The following is an 18,891-nucleotide window of genomic DNA, read 5'->3' on the forward strand; positions in this document are numbered from 1 at the left end:
AACTCAAAACAATAACCCTCCCCTTTCCTCAGTCAATATGCAACCTTTATTTTCTGTCCTGTAAGAACCTTACAGCTTCTCTAAAAATGTGTCTCAGCATCACAGCTGGAAGTAGGCAGATTGTTGCAGTGAGAAGAAGCATAGATGAAGGAAACAAGTGGTAGTGGAACTGGAGAGAGGACACCCTACTCAAAGTGGTCAATTTAAAAATAATACATTTTGCGAATGTCTGAAGTATTCACAGTACCATCACGAATACTCCCTAAATTTTCCTTATACATTTATTTCCTGTGATTGTCAGCTCCATCTAGTGGCTATAATGCAGTATTTTCATGATTGATGCACATACAGTATTTCAGGAAGATACTGCATTATGGGCACTAGATGGAGCTGATAATCTTAGAAAATAAACATATTGAGTATGGGGACTATTCATGTCGGTTGTGTAAATCCTTGAGACATTCGCACATCATATTCTTTTTCGTAAACAGGCCACCGAAGTTTATCTAAAGGCAATTTCATTTTTTGTATTTTGGATGGATCAGGGAAGGTTTTGATTTTTCTCATTTTAGAGAGATTTCTTCTTACTTACTGTTGCATCTATAGCAGTGTTTCTCAACTCCAGTCCTCAAGGGGCCCCAACAGGTCATGTCATCTCCAGAAAAGTCAACAATATATCTTCACGTTTTCGGACAGCTGTCATTTAAAATGTGACAAGATACTAGGGAAAATCTGTATAATGGCGAGTTTACATGAAATAAAGGGGTAAGGTAGAACATACATAATGATTTGAGTATCCTAAACTGTTTGTCATATACAAATTCACAAACAGGACTTATGATACTTTTACTAGATTTTTTCCTTTGCAATGATTATATTTAGATTAGCTGACATATATCTGCCTTCTTAGGAGCGACACATGATATGTAATGTCAGTCTCATATTCTATGCATGATTTATACTACCGGCTGTCAAGGTTCTCATGATCTCACTACTACCTTATTCATGGTGCTATTTTTTGTACAATGTCTGCTATATAATGTTACAAGCAGGATAAATTATTTTCTTGCTGCCCTGGTAATATGCATGCATCTCTCCAGGAAAGTGCTTGCTTATGACATCCAGTTGTACTGTGTATCGTTTTTCAATTGTAAGTGTGCTTTAGCCTCTGGCGGTATGATTATTTCAGATTTTAGGTGCTGAAAGCGGTACCATTATTTTGCATGGAAATTTGGCATTTTATATTGTAGGCCTGTAATTCTTAAAAATAATTCACTTAAATGCATCCAAGCAAGAGTCTAATAAACATCCCGGGTATGATAAAAAAAAAATTGAAATACGAAATCATAAATTATATATAATAACTAATTATAACAAATATTATAATAAAAATTATTCAATAGAGTTGCAGAATTGTCGCTGTCATTACTTTTAGTGTTTGATGACAAATTTCCCCACAAATTACTATCGCTCAATTCTGCAAGCGATTCCAATTTATTTTCACTGTTTTCTAGCTGGTCTATAACCACTTTTGATGTAAACATTTTTTTGGTTGCTATGGACAATCTCCAGTTTCCCGGCATAAAGAATAGTATTTATAATATAAAACTGCATCACGGACACTGGACAAACCACTAGGGACAAAGGGGATGTGTAATTATTTGATACAGTACTGTTATCTGTAAGATTACTGTAGCTATACTGTTTACTTTTTGAATTTGGCGCCAAACTCCGTCCCCATGCGTCACAACGCTCGCAGGGAACGGAGCTCTGCGCTGTCACAGATTGAGCGAGACACGGCAGCTTGCTGATCACAGCGGGGAGACATCGCTGGATCCAGGGGACAAGGCAAGTAACCTCCTACATGGATCCAGCGATGCGATCCCGAGTCTGACTTGGGAATACCGCTTATGGTAATGAAATCTCACCCCGAGCCAGACTCGGGAATACCGCCAGGGAGGTTAAGTGAAGTATCTGACACTCCAGTGGTGATTTCAGTTTCCATTATTACCAACTTAGTTGTAATTTTTAAACATGCAAGTTATAGAGGAACCTTTTAGATCTACTTACGAGTGTAGTAAAATTAATCTTGGCTAGAATAGGATATGGTGAAAACCCACGCCAGTTTTTTTTTTTTGCCAACCATGTTCTGTTTAAAAGATTTCTCTTTACATTCTATCTTCTAGACGCAACAGGAAATTGAAACAAATTACTCAAACATGAGGTTCATCCTGGTCACCAGGACAAATCTAGTATAAAATAATCGCCCTAGCACAGACACAGAAATCAATAAAAACTTAAAAAGTATTCTAATCCTTCCACACTCCAAAACGAAAATAAAAATGCCTTTACATGTACTTTAAATGAGAGAATGAGAGATGCAGGGGCAAAGCTCTTTTGAAAAATAAAAAATAGAAAAGTGCAGCACTCAAAAAAAAAAATCACTTATAAATGATAATAGTGAAATACTATGAAAAGTGACAACGCAATTAATAAACAATACTTGATATAACATACACCAGTGCTCTATATGTGCAAAAACAGTGGTAGTGTAATTAAAGTCCTTATGGATGAGAAAAAATATAATCAAAAGGATAATCCAAAATCCTATTGGTAAAGTCCAAATAGATCAAGAAGCAAGTAGTAGTGATGGTGATTCAAACAGTGAAGTAACAATATGCAGTCTAATGTGTGATATTCAGTGGGTGAAGAAATGAAAGATCCGCCACCATGAATATTAGGAGGCTTACCGGAGCGATTGGACACAGATGGGTGTACACCCACTGGGTCAATCGAACTTGAGTTAGTGGTAATACCAATTTCAGTGTCACAGATTTCAGGAAACGGTTAGATAACTCTCAATGTTGTATAAAAAAAAATAGCCACACGGATAGTTACCAAAGGAGAGAAATATACCTGTTACCCAAGATCCACAAGTATCCGCTTCACCCACCCGGTAGACCAATAGTAAGCAGCATAGATTCAATAACATCTCGGATTGGTCAATATGTCGACTTTTACTTGCAGCCATTGGTAAAACAAATTCCGTCATATTTGAAGGAAACCACAGATACCATTAAACTAGTATAAGTATATAGTACTAAGTCGACATATAGGGAGATTGTTAGTTACAGCTGAGGTAGAATCGCTGTATACTTGTATTCCACACGATTTGGGAATAGAGGCTGTTAACCATTATTTGGAATGTGACCCTTCCCTTACAGGCAGAGCCAGTATATTATTGAATTATTACAGTTTGCTATGGCTCATAACTACTTTTGGTTTGATCATTTTTTTGCAGCAGAAAGGCGTAGCAATGGGGGCGAAATTCGCCCCTAGTCTCGCCAATCTGTTTATTGCGAAATGGGAGGAGAATGTTGTCTATTCTGAACACAATCACTGTTCTTGTGGGCCAGATATATAGACTACATCCTCCTATGGGATGGTAACCCTGAGTTTCTTTCCTTAATTATAATGATAGAGGGATTTTTTTTGATGTTTGAATTCAGCACAACAAAAGTTGACTTCCTGGTTTTGGAGATAAGCATTTGTTCACGCAAGTTCATATTTCAAACTCATTTTAAGTCCACTGATTGGAATAGCTTCATACCGAATGACAGTCATCAAATCGGTCCCTCAAAGCCAATTTTTGTGGTTACGCAGAAATTTTACTAATGTTGATACATTTTTGATTCAGGCTCAGTCACTTAGATCGAGATTTATTGAACAAGGATATGATCCAGTTGGTATTGATTGCAAACTACATAAGGAACTGCTTTCGGTCATAGCTACCTTATCAACAAAACCTCCATGTGAACCTGATGAATCCTTTAAGTGTTCCATATTTACATCATTTTCAATACTGCATAAGGATGTTAAAGCGATTATTAATCACCATTGGAACGTGCTTAGGAATGACCGGATTTTGGGGACCATCCTACTGGAACAAGCCAAAGTCATCTTTAGAGGGGCCCCTTCCCTGAGAGCTAGGGTTGCTCCCAAGGTTATTGATCCTCCTGAACACCCGACATTTTTCCATAATATAGTTGGATATTTTCCATGCAAGAAGTGTATGGTTTGTCGTTACAATTCCTGTGGATCGTTTTTAGCGAGTGTACAACCAAACAAATTTCCATTGTTATGGTGGTCTGGTCTGTGCGGTGTCATGTACTCGTCTTTGAATGAACATTGCGGCATGCTCTGGTATGTTTTTTAATTTCGGCTGAGCCTCTTTTTTTCTAACACCTTAGAGCAGGGGTGTCCAAACTACGGCCCTCCAGTTGTTCAGGAACTACAATCCCCATCATGCCTAGTCATGTCTTTGAATGTCAGAGTTTTACAATGCCTCATGGGATGTGTAGTTCTGCAACAGCTGGAGGGCCGTAGTTTGGACACCCCTGCCCTAGAGAATAAAATGGCGGTCATTGCAATACTCTGTCAGACCGTATTTGCACAGAAGTCTTACAAGCACACTTTTTTTTGGAAAAAATGCACTTTTTTTAAATTAAAAAATAAAACAGTAAAGTTAGCCCTTTTTTTATATTGTGAAAGAGAATGTTACGCCAAGTAAAGCGATACCCAACATGTCACGCTTCAAAATTGCGTGCACTCGTGGAATGGCGACAAACTTTTACCCTTAAAAATCTCCAGGTGACGTTAAAAAAAAAAAAAATTCTACAGGCTGCATGTTTTACGTTACAGAGGAGGTCTAGGGCTAGAATTATTTATTTCGCAGCGATACCTCACATGTGTGGTTTGAACACCGTTTTCATATGTGGCCACTACTTAAGTATGTGTTTGCTTCTGCACGTGAGCTTGTTGGGACGGGTGCGTTTAAAAATTTTTTTCCTTATTTTACCTTTTATTTTTACACGGTTTAAAAAAAAAAAAAAATGGTCACTTTTATTCCTATTACAAGGAATGTAAAAAATACTTGTAATATCAAATATAGGATCTGGGGTCAAAAAGACCTCAGATCTCACATTTAGACTAAAATGCAATAAAAAAATATATATTTTCATTAAAAAAAAATGGCCCTTTAAGAGCTGTGGGCAGAAGTGACATTTTGTTGTCGCTTCCATCCAGCAATTGTATGGTGACGGGTGGGAGCCATCTTCCACTCACTCATCTCCATACCCAGCTAGTGACAGAACGTGATCGCCTCCACCAACACCTCCGGTAAGCCCTCTCCTGCCGATAAAAGTGATCTCACGTCAAATCCGACACAGAGACCACTTTTATCATGTAGCAGACCACCACCCGCTGAAGGGGATACCAGGGTTATGGAACTAGCTGCTGCCACAACAATGAGATCCTTCAAACAGCCAACGTAAAACTGCGGCGGGTGGTCAGTATGTGGTTAAATGACCCCTGTTCAAAAGTCTGCATGTCCTTAGTTCTTAATAATGTGCATTTTACCCTTTAGCGTCAATGACAGCATGCAGTTCTATGTCATAGTTGTCCATGAGGCCCCAAATTCTTTCAGATGGTATAGCTGCCCATTATTTGTCTTGCATGAACCTCACTTTTTTTCTGTTGTAACCACTGGAGTGTCAGCTTGGCCTTGTGCTTAGGGTCACTGTTGTGCTGGAAAGTGCAAGAGCCTCAGCTTTTGTGCAGAAGAATGCATTCTTCTTGCCATCAATTTTTAAAAGATTCCCGTTTCTTTAGAGCTCATTTTTTTTCTGTTTGCCAGTGTACAAACATCCTGTAGGCAGAAGTATATAACCGGATAGTTTCAGAATTCCTGTGTCCCTGAATGATTTAAAAAAAATAATCCACTGGCATTTGTCTTTATTGTCCTGATGGTGTAAAAAAAAAGCTAAAATTAAAAGGAAAAACCCAATCAATGACTCATGAATTAAGCACTTTATTGAAGCTTTATTGTGGTACAGAATTTCAATACAGGTCCAATGATTAAACAATGTAGAGGAAATAAAGACACTAACATTTCCCCTCATCCTACTGAGTTAGAGAACCTAAACACAGTGATTGATCTTATTCCACCCCCAAATAGGTCAGCAATATCATTTGATGTGGTATATGCTTAGGTACTTTACTTGTGCCTAATGTAAAGTAGTAACGGGGGGGGGGGGGGGGGTTGCAATAATTTAGACATAAGGCATTTCAAATATTGGTCCTCAAAATGAACACATGTTCAAATACCCTATTCAAGCAATAAACTGCTTGGAAACATCTGGAATGAAACATCCAAATGCACAGACATTTAACAGTGTCTAACACCACCAAAGCTAGTGCTATATCATATCCAGAATGGATATATAAATATTAGGATGTAGGCTCAAAAGCAACAAATGTCACTCCTGCAATACACTTGTTTCAAAAAAATGCAGCCACTTTCTGAAAAGCTTAAGTTGATCCTTATACAATTTCCATTATGCTTTAAATTCTTCATTTAAATATTACCAGTCCAGATTTCCCAGTTACTTCTCAAATTACATGATGGTAATGATGTATAAAAAAAAAAAAGTAATCACTACACCATTTCACAAAGGAGAGCTGATTAGGTCACAGCACTGTCAAATACAGAAGAGTAGTCACATGCACAATGTCACATGGTTTCCTTTTTGAGTGACAAAAGAAAAGGCAATATCTGGACTGGTTTACAACATATTGTACCTGCACAATCAGAAATAGTTACTGAGTTTTGTAGAGAACAATCCAGGCCAACGCTGTCAGAGCATTGAGACTGCAACTCCCAAGTCACCTGTAACTAATGCCTTTATTGCATGAACCAGATATTTGTGTAACACATTTTAGAAGCACCAGAAGAGCCAAGTCCCAAAGCTGTATCACCAGTAGGCTAGTTAATAGCCTTCGCCTTTATTCAAGACCTGTCACTAGATGCTATGCTACTGCAGAACTTTGTGTGTCATTTTCTTAGGTAGAAGTTTGCCTACAGGGGAACCTCTGTGCACCATTTCTCAATTTTCTGCATTCTGAACGAAACCTGCTGCTTACATGTCATACATGTGGTGCATGTATTTCAGTATACAGGTGATTAGTGTTATACAAGAAGCAACAGGGCATGTGCTATTGCTATCAATTCTGGGCAGACAGCCTGTGTAGACTTACAAGTGCATATCTATTAACAAATAAAGCTCCTTTTACAATCCAGTGAAAGAAACCCTACAGGAGGTGGAGAAGAGATGACCATAACCAAGTTGGATATGAGGAACACGCTAAGTTACAAATGAAACCACCCAAAACATGCAGAGTTCTACAAGGAATGTAATATGGGGAATTTCAAGGACACTCCCCTTCAAGGTGGTTACCCTCTTACAAGATGCAGTTCAAGCAAACTGGTCTGACAGCACAGAGCATTAAGCCTTTATGACCAAAAAACAACAAAGTAATAGTGATTAAGTGGCAGACCCCACCACTACTTTGACCAAAAGCACCTGCCTACAGTTTAAATTTTGCACTTACAGCAATCATCCACTACCTTGTCAGCAGATTTAGCACTCCAGAATGTAGGTCTACCCTACCAAGCTTCTGCCCATTTCTCTCAAGCCTACCATGATTCTCTCTACTTCTCTCACAGCCTACCATGATCTGCTTGATCCTTCACAAGGTATTTGTCAATAAACGGCAGAAAAGAGACTTTCCTTTTACCCATGCATTTGTCTAGGGTGAATGACGCCAGTAAAAGCATCTACATTAGCATAGTACAAGTAGCTTAAATTTAGTTTGTGCAAACTGATGTATACATAATTGCAGAGAATTCCATCCTTTTAGCTGGCAAATGAATTGTAGTTGGGCACTTGTAAAACTAGTTGTGTACTCCTAAATGCTTGCACATTACTTGACCTAAAAGGGTGTATGACACAAAGCAATAACACCTGTATCGAAACCCTCCAATGGAAGCTGAAATAAATGAACAGTCATCTTAAAAGCATACCTATTCTCTGAAGTTAAGTATTTTATTTAATTAGGCAGGCATTGAGAGGAAGGATAGCGATCTCTAAGAAGTTTCCTTGGATGCAGAAAAGCAGAACTCATTGCATTCCAGTTCACATAATCTGGAGCTGTAGCAGCAGTGCACCAACCTCAGCTGAGTCTTAGAAATAAAAGACGCCGACGTTGGTACCCTAATGTAGAGCTGATGCAGATCACGCAACCCAACATGTTGGGTTTGGATTACGTGATCTAGATTGCTGTGGAAACTGCCAATTGCAACCAACACACACATGGGCACGTTTTATCCCCATTCCCACCCCAACACTACCCAACTTTATAAAAAGTCATAACTTAAGAGTTCAAGTCCACTTTAACACTGTGCGACACAGACTGGAAATGACTGCCACCAAAAAAGCTTTCATACATATTGTGCAAAAATTCACTTGTATTACAATACTTCATCTTCCTGTTTATTTTTTAACATTTAAGCCCCTTTCACACTAGCGGACTGATAGGACCTTCCGGTCTCCTCTATAGACCAGCGAGTGTAAACGAACATGTGTCTACACCAGTTGACATCCAATCTGAAAAAAAGACCCAGAAGGATGGGGATCTGTTCCTTATCCAGATGGCATGTTTATGTTGATGTTTACATTCGACCAACCATAGAGGAGAGCAGACCAGCCATATGCCTACCAAGCGGGGATCAGAGAAAAGCTTTCCCACTGAGCAGGTGGACTCCAATGGAGCCCCTCTGTGTGGAAGGGGCCTTATTTTGATCAATGTTTCCCTATGGTCAGCTGCCCAAGTAATGCAAAATATAGATGTAGGCTGCACCTAAACCACTAGTAGAGTGCTCAGGGAGGTGCATTTGTATTTTCATGATAAATACAAAAATAAGGTGATGTCCTCTACAGTTTCATCTAGGTTCTATCCGTATTAAAAAACAGAAATGTAATTTGTGAAAAAAAAAAGGAATTACATATAGCCAGAAAATGTTCCCAGTGAAAATACGGCACACATGTAACTCTACAGTTAAAGCACAAGTCAAACAAGTTATGTGGACACAGGACAGACTAATGGGGACGAAAGCCTTGTCTGTGGGGAATTTTTGGCGACACCTGTAGAAAACCTATGCTGCCCGTTGAACTATGTGCATTTTTACAATTATGATACAGTCTAGTACAGTATGCATTTAACTTCTCTACATGCACTTCAATTTCACAGCAAGAGTGGCATAGAATACCTACACACAGGAGAGAGCATTCATGCAAATTACCTAACTCCTTAATATAATAATGGTTACAATTCAAACTTCTAGTAGGATAATAGTCAAGGCTTCCAGCTACTAGGTGATGGTTGTGGAAAAGATGGATCCTGGCAACATTAGCTAGCAAGCACCCACCACCTGCTTTATTGGTTTTCTTTTTACGCTTTCTCATATTCTCTAATCAACTCTGCTGTGGCTGGCACTTAGCAAAACTGGTAAACACAAAATTGTAATCATTAAACTGAGCAAACTGGCGATCAAGCTTCTTGAAGCCATCAATCTTCTGAGCACAAGTGAATGAAGTACGACATTTGGAGCTCTGTGGGGGAGAGAGAAAAATACAGTCAAAGATCATATCCTTCCTTATACTGAACATTAGAAGAGCAGTTTATATGACTTGTCAGATGGAACTACCACATGGAATTAAAATACAAGAGACCAAATTGCTTTAAGCCGGGCGACATGGATCAAAATTCAGCCGTTCAGTAGGGTCCAGCCAAATTTATATGAATGTATGGGCTAGGTGGTTGTACACAAGTCGATCGACTGACCTGTGTACAACCAGCCTGTCAGTTTTTTCCCAAAGGATGAGTGTTGCCAGCTATAGTAATTGTATTGTAGCCTTCCCTGCCAGCAGAATACAAAAGCGCACTTTGAGAACTTCCTGTGACACTGAAATTGGGTAGCATACCCTTTTTTCTCTTCTTTAAAACTAAGGCTGAATTCTATATGGCCAATCAAGGATTCATTTTTTTATTCAATCAGCAGGAAAAAAAAAAAAAAAAAACTGCTTTCCCCCACCCACACAATCGATGTGGATGGGGGAAATTGTTTTTTTGCATTCAAATTGCTGCTTGAACAAAAAATGAATCTTGTATGGCCAGCCTTAGGTTTTAAAAAAATGCATTTGCTGCCCAATCCTAATGTGCCATGGAGCTCCTAAGCTTATATTAAAGCTAGAAGGCCTCAGCTACAAGATTGGTACACAAATGTCCCAGTTTTAGGTCTCGTATATTAATCTTACCACTTCAGCCCTGGAAGGATTTGCCTCAATGACCAGGCAATTTTTTGAGATATGCCACTGACAATTGCAAGGTCGTACGACACTGTACCCAAACAAAATGGACGCCCTTTTTTCCCCACAAAGAGCAGGGTGCACAAGTGTGCATCGCCACGCTATCGTGCCTGCGCGAGCAGATGTACAGCTACAGCAATTTGCGCAGGAGAGCCAACCTGCCGCCATATAACGACGTTGGCTAGTAGTTAAATGAGCAATTTAGGTTGAATTTATATGTATGCATTGCAACAAGTCCTAAAGCGAAGTTCTGGTAAAAGCTGCTATAGTATCTCGCTGTATATTTGCATTACCATTTGGAATGGCATCCCAATGCGCACACAGTATATGGTAAGAGAAACCATCTATATTACAGCACACAGTAATAATGATGTTAATGCTTTGCCACAGCGCAGGTGCTCAATTTCATGTGTTGTGGGTCCATTAAATGGTCCTCCTTAACATGTGTCAATGTACAAAAGGGTGAACAAGAACGGTTCTGAAAAGTCTTGTTTAGAATATTTGAATAGTTTATTTGCGTGTTCAAGGTCACAATCAAGCCATGTGCTCATATTTATGAACAGTAAACTAATGCCTCTCAAACTAAGCATTTAAAAGTAGTTATCAAATAAAAGCCTGTTCTGATGCTCTTTTCAGTTTCATCAGTTAAACAAAGCCTTACCTGATTAACAAAGAGGGTGGTCACAAATTTCCTTGGCTTGAACACATCCACAACTTTACTAATCAAATCATCATAGCTTGTCCGCGACACATTAGTTTCAAAGCTAACATAGGAAAATTCTGGCTCTGGAGTGATGTGAATAGTCCAGTAAGTTCCCTAAATAAATAAAATGTATATATTAGCAAGCATGAACACACATCAAATAAAGTGGTAATCCAATCTGTTCTGAAAATACTTACATCTGATTTCATCCCATTCATTGAGTAACCACAAGGACTAAACATTGTAGCATCAATGACAGAACCTGGTATCAGGTCACGAATTCCACTCATCTGAAAACAAAGAAGTTTTTTTTTTTTTTATAAAAATGCTGTAAAAACTGCTCTAATTTGAAGGCATTATCGGATAAAGTGAAATATGTGGGCTCACTCTACCTTTCATTCTCTGCCCTGTTACAACAAAAACTGGCACTTCCAGATTGCCTGGTAACATCCTTGGATTGTTTTCAGTGACCAAGGATCCCCAAAACCTGTGATGCCATTTTGCATACTGTATATTGATCACATCTTCTATCACTTTGTTCTTTCCTACCTTCTACTACAACTATCCTACTGGCCACTGAGCCCACCTATCACTGGTATTGCATATCCTGCTACCATCTGTAAATCTGTGATATTCAAAAAAAAGTGCAAGGCAATGGCATAATGTGCTAGTATGCATCATATACTAGCACATTATGAAATACTTCCTTTGGAACGGAGCCCTCCAGCTCTGTAAATTCACCGCTGAGAGGGCCAACATGTTGCCGTCTGTGCAAGCTCCGGCTATATGTTTGGCCAGAACCATGATGTCACTACTGCTCATGAGCCGCTGTTTCTGGCACTGGCTCTGACAGTCCGCCATTGTAAGCCAGACCATAAGCTAGAGCACATGTTCCAATGAGCTCAAGTTTAGGAGATTCACAGTACCTACAGGTAAGCCTCCTTAGGCCCTTTTCACACTTGTTCGACCTGAAAGTCACATGATTTTACCCCAATTTTTTTGCCATGATTTTGATGCAACTTGAAGCAATGCCTGTGTAATCTTGAGGTCTATGGACCTCAAGCTGCATCAAAGTCAGACCAAAGTAGTGCAGGGACTGACTTGAAGTCACACAGATATGAATGGTACTCAATGGAAATCTAGGGGTACGACTTGTCATGCGACTTTTCAGTCCCAAGTCACAGGACACGCGTGAAAGGGGCCTTATAGGCTTACCTGTAGGTAGTGGTAGTAAATTCCGTACTACCACTTCTAACAGTTATTGGTAGAAAAAGGATGCCATCATCCTCCAGATCACCTAAAGCGGCTCCCAGTTTCCCCCATATGTCTAGACTGTATTGTTTACTCTTGCTGCTGTCAGCAGTTGATGCAATACTCCGAGTACTTATGTGAGGCCTAGAAGTATAGCTGTAGTATTTTTCTTAGAAGTATTAGATATATAAGCGGGTATTTTTACTAACCTGTATCCCCAAGTACTGAATTCTTTTTACTGCCTCTGCTTTGGATTAGCTACATTCCACACTCAAAACTAAAATAAACGGTATCTGAGCAACTTATTGGCAAGCCTAGGCAGTATGAGTGTGTAAGCCGATTGTGAAGATACTTTGCAGAATGTAGCCAATTGCATTGCAGAGGAGATGGTGACTAAAAGGGACGGTACCTGCTGATGAATTTTTAAAAAGGTGCACTTTAAAAGTTAAGTTAGACTTCCCGGCAACTTGTTTTCCAGAAGTATTTTTTAGGACAGCTCCCGAGAGAGTGACCATTGGACCACAGGAAACACCTTCCTCCAGATCTTTAAAAAGGGAGGCAACTCCCTACCACACCTCAGTTGTAGAAGAGAACCTCCGGTCTTGGCTGGAACACAAGCATGTACGTTAGTCACATCATAGCATATTAAACCAATACGGCGGGTCATTGCCGTCCTGAAAAACTTCTGGAAAACAAGTAACTTGAATTTTCCCAAGGCATCTTTCAGGACAGCACTTGAAAGGATAACAGAGACTTACCCCCTTAGGGCGGGACAACAGCCTGCAGGACCTTCCTACCAAATGCCTGGTCGCTGGCAGATGTGAGGTCCAGCCTATAATGTTGCACAAAGGTGCGGAAACATGACAGGGGTGGCACCAGCTCTCTCACACCAAGTGTCCGCAAGCGCTCTGGTTAAGTGTGCACAAATTCCTGCATATGCCTTCAGAATAGATAATTTCAGCCATCTGGCTAAAAAATCTTTAGAAGCCTGGCAACCTTTCCTGTTGCCTGGAAAAAACAAAATGAGTCTGTTCGCCTAAAGTCTTGTTTTTCTAGGCAACATAAAATCCTTTTGACGTCCAACATATGAAAAAAAAGTCCTTCTCCGATGGGTTAGCACAGAAGGTTGGAAGCACAATGTCTTGTGAATGATTATGTATTGAAGCAGCGTGTAGCTCACTGATCCTAAGTGCTGAAGTAATGGCGATCAGAAAGAGCTTTTAGAGTAAGACATCTGAGAGATGCTTCTTCCAGAGGCTCAAATGGGCTCTTTGCTAGGCCTTGCAGGACTACTGACTGATCCCATTTGGGGAAACTAAGCGGTACTAGTTTGGATTTTGTAAAAGCTCTAAAAAAATATATTATCTGACTACCAGTGGTTCCGAGGCCACTGATTTTTCCAATACTGCAAGTGCAGCAACCTGCACTTTCAAAAAGGTACTGACTGCTATTCCCTTATCCGCTCCATCTTGCAAGAACTCCAAGATGGAAACAAGGCTCCCTGGGTCTTGGTCATTTGAATTATAGGCCTTCCAGACCTTAGTATAGATGGCTCTTGTTACCCTTTTCCTGCTTGATAGTAATGTTATCACTAAACGGTCTGAAAACCCTTTGCTTTTTAGGAGCTGCTCTTCAGATATCAGGCTGTGAGAGACAGGCTGGCCACTTCTGGATGATTTACTGGACCTTGGATTAGCAGATCCTGTCTGAGAGGTAGATACCAGCAAGGCTTGGTCGCCATTCCCAAGCTGAGAACCGGGCCCTTTTCGGCCAAAATGGAGTGATTAGGATGACTGGTACCTTCTCCAGTTGAATTTTCTTTAATACCAGTGGGCTCTAAGAAGCCTGTCAAATTCTTCCAAGGTCAATTTAAATTTAGACAGGGTTACTGCCCCCTCACCCTCCTCCTCCTCTTCTGAACCTTCACTGGAAGGAGCGGGAGATTGTTTGGTAGAAGGGCCTTCCAAAAGGTTCTCTGGTGCAGAGAGCGACACCTAGGAAGACTCGGATGCAGAGAGCTGACTAGCCCTTGGATTAGCCAAAGAGTCAAAGAATGATTGAATCATGGCATACAGCTCCTTTTTGACTGAGGCCACAAAGTCATCACAAACGGAAGCCGATTCCTCTTAAACTAAGGAGGCAATGCAGGTACTGCATAAGGCTTTCTTCCAATTCTCTCCCATTTTAGCCTTGCATGAGGGGCATTTCCTTTTGCCCGAATCAGATCTTTTGGCCCAAGAGGAAACAAAAGGGGTTAAAAAAACAAACAAAAAAAATGAGGCCCGGAATCCCAAGTAAAGGAATGGGCAGATTTTAAGCTGCCCCCTACCTGAGCCTTGTTGGCACCTGTCCCCACCTCTGTAGAGCCCAGAGAGTCCTCCATTGTGGGTGTGCAGCACCTCATTTGTGGCTTTACTCTCCACTTCCGGACTCCCATAGTGCCACGGCACCTGACTGGAAATAGATGCAAGCACCAACTCTGCCTCTTACCCCTGTGCCGGAAATGACACCGACCCGCCCTTAAGTGAGGTCACTTCTGGTGCGGCCAAGACATCGGCCACAGAAAAATGGTGGCACTGCACGCATAGCCACTGTTTGGCCGGAGCAGAGCGGGCCGGATCCACTGTGGCACAAAGGGGGAAGAGGAGCCCGTACATACTGCTGCAAAGCCTGGGTAAGTCGGGAGGGCTGAGGTCCTAAAAAAAAAAAAAAAAAAAAAAAAAAAAAGTAACAGGTGAGGAAACCCTGTCCAACAGGCACACCTGATATACCATGGCTCCTCCCCCGTGGATGTTCCCTCTGGGCTGCAGGAAACAAACTAAAGTGTGGTAGGGAGTTGCCTCACTTTAAAGATCTGGCGGAAGGCGGTGTTTCCTGTGGTTCGGTGGGAGGAGTCACCAACTCTCTGCTGTCCTGAAAGATTCCTTGGGAAAAAGTGAATATACCAATGAAATAAAATGTCTATTTTTGTATTAGGTCTGTAGAGTGTTGCAACCACAATCAGTGCAACCTAGGTGCAATGCAAAGGCACTGAAAATGGTTGTAAACCCTCAGGGACAACTTTCACCTACAGGTAAGCCTAGATTAAGGCTTACCTGTAGGTGCTTGCAATATCTCCTTAACCTACACGGTTTAGGAGATATTTGCAAAAAAACCTGTACCGATGTCTACGGCGTATGCACGCCATAGACCATGGCACAGGCGCACTGAGCGTGCCGTTTCCGAGGGCGGCTCCCGTGCGGGAGTGACGTCATCGCAGCTCCGGCCAGTCACACAGCGAGTCCGCGAACATGGAAATCACTCCAGGAGATATGGCGGTGACGGAGGAGGGGAACGAGGAACACTGCGTGGGCTTTGATCTCAGGTAAGTAATTCACAATGAGCTAGTATGCTACTCATTATGCCTTTGTCTTGCAGGGTGTGATTTTTTTTCAGAGGGTTTATTGTCCTCTTTAAAGCTTTCCCCTTCCCTGTATCTTCTGGTGATGGACAGTCCTCGATGTAGAGTGCAGCACTATTATGGTGGCAACATAACTGAATTGCAGAGATGATCCTTCAGAAGGGGAGTCCACGACACCCTGTACTCACAGTGCGTCCTACTAGTTGTAAAGGAAAGACATTTATCTTAATGCATTCCCTGCATTAAAGTAAAAAATGTGTTTTGCATCACCCCCATTATACTTACCAGAGTCCTTTCTCGATCCTGTGCTGTGCTTGTCTGCAGCAATGCTGGTCTCTTTCCTCAAAGAACAGATAGGCTCCTGTTGTTATCAAATGAGAAGGGCAGGGCTGAGTCACAGCGTGTCTATGTATGCACACAGCATGAACTGGGAATCAGTCGGCAAGTGCTCCCATAGAATGCATCTTGCTATGGTGGCACATGCAGAAGAGGTGTTGCGACTCGCGTGGGGGGGAGGTTTGGAGCCGCTCTATGCAATATTGCATTTAGAACTGCTTCAGCTCTGAGGAACCACAATTAGTGATGAAGATGACGAGTATGGTAGCCAGAGCTGCTTTTATTTTAAACCTTTGTTGGGGGGGGGCATTTAAAAAAATTATCCAGAGTTGGCTTTTTGACCTGTAAATGCATTTAAAGCACAACTAAAGAGTTAGAGTGTGGAGATGGATTAGAACACTTGCTTTTCTTTCACTGTGTGCCTCTTATGAATATTCACACTGTGTGCCCCATTTACCATTACCTCCAACAGTGGAATTGAAAAATCCCAAATTCACTGTTGTCACCAGAACAGGAATAGAGAGGAAATCTTTCAATGGCGACATTGGTGCTGTCGACAACTAGGATTCTCACACTCTGGAGAAATTTCCTCGCTTTCTGTTTTGGCTATAGGAAGTAAAGAGAAATCCCCATAATAGGACAAAGATGTCTAAAACACTGACAGGGTTTATAACCCTCCCTTACACTATCCAAAATGAAAAAGTGTTACCTTTAGTTCTACTTTAAGTCAGCCCACACATTAATTTCACAAAAGGTGAAGTGCAGTAGAGGATTTTACATTTCAAGTTCAGCTTACACGAGTGACATCATTTGCAGTAACACCATCTTTCATGTAGAACTGGTCCATTATTTCTGGGTCAAGCTCACTCATCAAAATTTCCAGTGTTTGGTCTGGCTGATTGATGACAAAACCCTCTGGGACATCCAGAGTATACAAGTACCTATCAAAAAGAAAATAAAGAACAGTAGTTTGTTACTTTTGCATCTATTTCTAAGGTTTGACCTCAGCCCGTGCTTAAAGAATAAGTTTACCTTTTTTAAAAAAATAAATGCACACACATCTTTTTGTAGTTTTTTTTTTTTTTGTTTACTTGGAGCCTGAAAAGCATTGCACCAGCAATCAGCAGATCACAAGTTCCATGCTCCTGGACTCCTGCAGACTTGTCAGTGTATTGGTCTATTCATACAGATACACAGTAACAAGAGACAATGGCGCTATGGTAGTTAATTGAGAACTACAAGCCAACAGGCGCAAAGGCTGTTGGGATTTAGTTTCCCATTCACAGCACTCTGAATGAATGATGCCCAGCCATGTTGTCTTCAACTAGTGAGAGTGTGCCTGAAGATGACTGTTTGCTGTCACTGAGAGGAGAGGCTGCATCTGCTGGAACATGTAACATGTTCCATAAGTGAACTAATCCTTTAAACTGTAATAGTGGCAAACGCTCCAACTACACTACATTTCATACTGCAGACCATTAGGCTGAATAATGCCTTTGCTACAGGGCAGATTTTAACCATTCCCCAAAAGTAGTGCAAACAATGTCCGACAAGCTACAGCAACCAAATTTTACTTTAGTTTTGTCAGGTCATTTAAAATGACTACGGGTTACTATTCTTTGCATAGCTTTGAAGAATCAAGTTTATGCATAAAATCTAGAAAAGTATCCATCAGGATCCCCAAACTGGGAAACACGTACACAGGGTGCCATATTTGAGGTATATTTTGCATGTACAGAGTTCTTTATAAAGAAAATGAATACCCAACTCGGGCCAAACTTAAACTTCATTTCAGCTGTTGGGGTGATTTTTTTAACCATTAGGTGCATTTGACATTCTGACCTGCAAAATGACCCAAGCTCCATAAAAAAGATTTTGTAATCACATTAACTTGTATAGGGAGAAAAACTATTTAGTGGCAAACAAACTGCTGACACAGGGAGATTTACTAAAACTGGCGCAATCAGAAACTGGTAGCAAATCAGCTTCTAACTTCAGCTTGTTCAATTATGCTTTGGCAATAAAACCTAGAAGCCAATTGGTTTCTATGCAGAGCTGCACAGATTTTGCACTATTCAGTTTTAGTAAAAACAAAAACAAAAAAAAAACACAAACAGATCCCAATACAAGTGGTTTAAAGCATATACAGCCAGGTGTGCTCTCCACACTGATCTAGAGCAAATACCCTCTAGTCTTTTCATAAAAACTCACCAGCAATCAGAATTCATACGTCCCATGCAATAAGCTGCTCCATCTAAAACGAGAGGGAGAAAAAAAAGGTTTAAAAAAAATCATTGCTTCAGAAGCATTATCAAAGTTCTTAATCAAGGAACTGGCCAATAACGATTATTCCATAGAAATCAAAGAAACCGTTGAGCATGTTCGAAAACATTTACAAAGAAAATAACAAATGAGAATGAGTCTGAAGTTCAGTGTTGCCATCTGCTCCAAGGTCATGCATTGAGCGAATTTCTGCAACCTGTGGTTGCAGGAAAGAAATTGGCTCAATTCCCCCATCACAGACAGTGCTGAGGGGAATCCCTCTTGCCGATCCATTGTATTCTCCTGGTCAGGGAAGCCATCCCTGCCAGAAGACAGTAATATTGCTAGTGGCTATAACTGCTAGCGATCGCATGTAAAATCTTGCAGGCTAGTTGTACCCAAGTTGATTGTTTAACTTGGTACATTCAGCCTGCCCATATATGGTTTCAAAATTCGAACAGTCTATGGTTGGCTTAACACCACTAGTCATACAACAATCATCCTCATGGACAGACATACAACTTACTTGGAAAGATTTCATTTAGGAATTCAACTTCTTCCTGGAAATTTCTGTGCGGGTATTCCTGGTGGTCTGGTTTCATAAAATTTTTCCGTGAATAAAAAAAGTTCTACAAAATAAGACATTGAAACATTTAAAAAGGATTTGGCCAAAC

At 40.7% G+C, this 18,891-nt stretch overlaps 1 protein-coding gene across 1 annotated transcript in view; it reads right to left on the reverse strand.

The window, feature by feature from the left end:
- Positions 1-5,853: 5,853 nt before the first annotated feature.
- Positions 5,854-18,891, reverse strand: part of AMD1 (adenosylmethionine decarboxylase 1) — a 52,768-nt gene continuing 39,730 nt past the window's right edge. Inside the window, exons 4-9 of the mRNA XM_077487111.1 lie at positions 18,744-18,846; positions 18,167-18,209; positions 16,752-16,896; positions 11,166-11,258; positions 10,927-11,082; positions 5,854-9,509 (exon numbers count right to left, since the gene is read on the reverse strand). Of these exons, the coding sequence (XP_077343237.1) occupies positions 9,372-9,509; positions 10,927-11,082; positions 11,166-11,258; positions 16,752-16,896; positions 18,167-18,209; positions 18,744-18,846 (678 nt within the window). The 3' untranslated portion in view covers positions 5,854-9,371. The remainder of the gene's footprint in view (positions 9,510-10,926; positions 11,083-11,165; positions 11,259-16,751; positions 16,897-18,166; positions 18,210-18,743; positions 18,847-18,891) is intronic.

Source organism: Lithobates pipiens, unplaced genomic scaffold, assembly GCF_037356315.1.
Source record: "Lithobates pipiens isolate NorthernLeopardFrog02 unplaced genomic scaffold, aLitPip1_a1.2 Scaffold_18, whole genome shotgun sequence".
Lineage (NCBI taxonomy): Eukaryota > Metazoa > Chordata > Amphibia > Anura > Ranidae > Lithobates > Lithobates pipiens.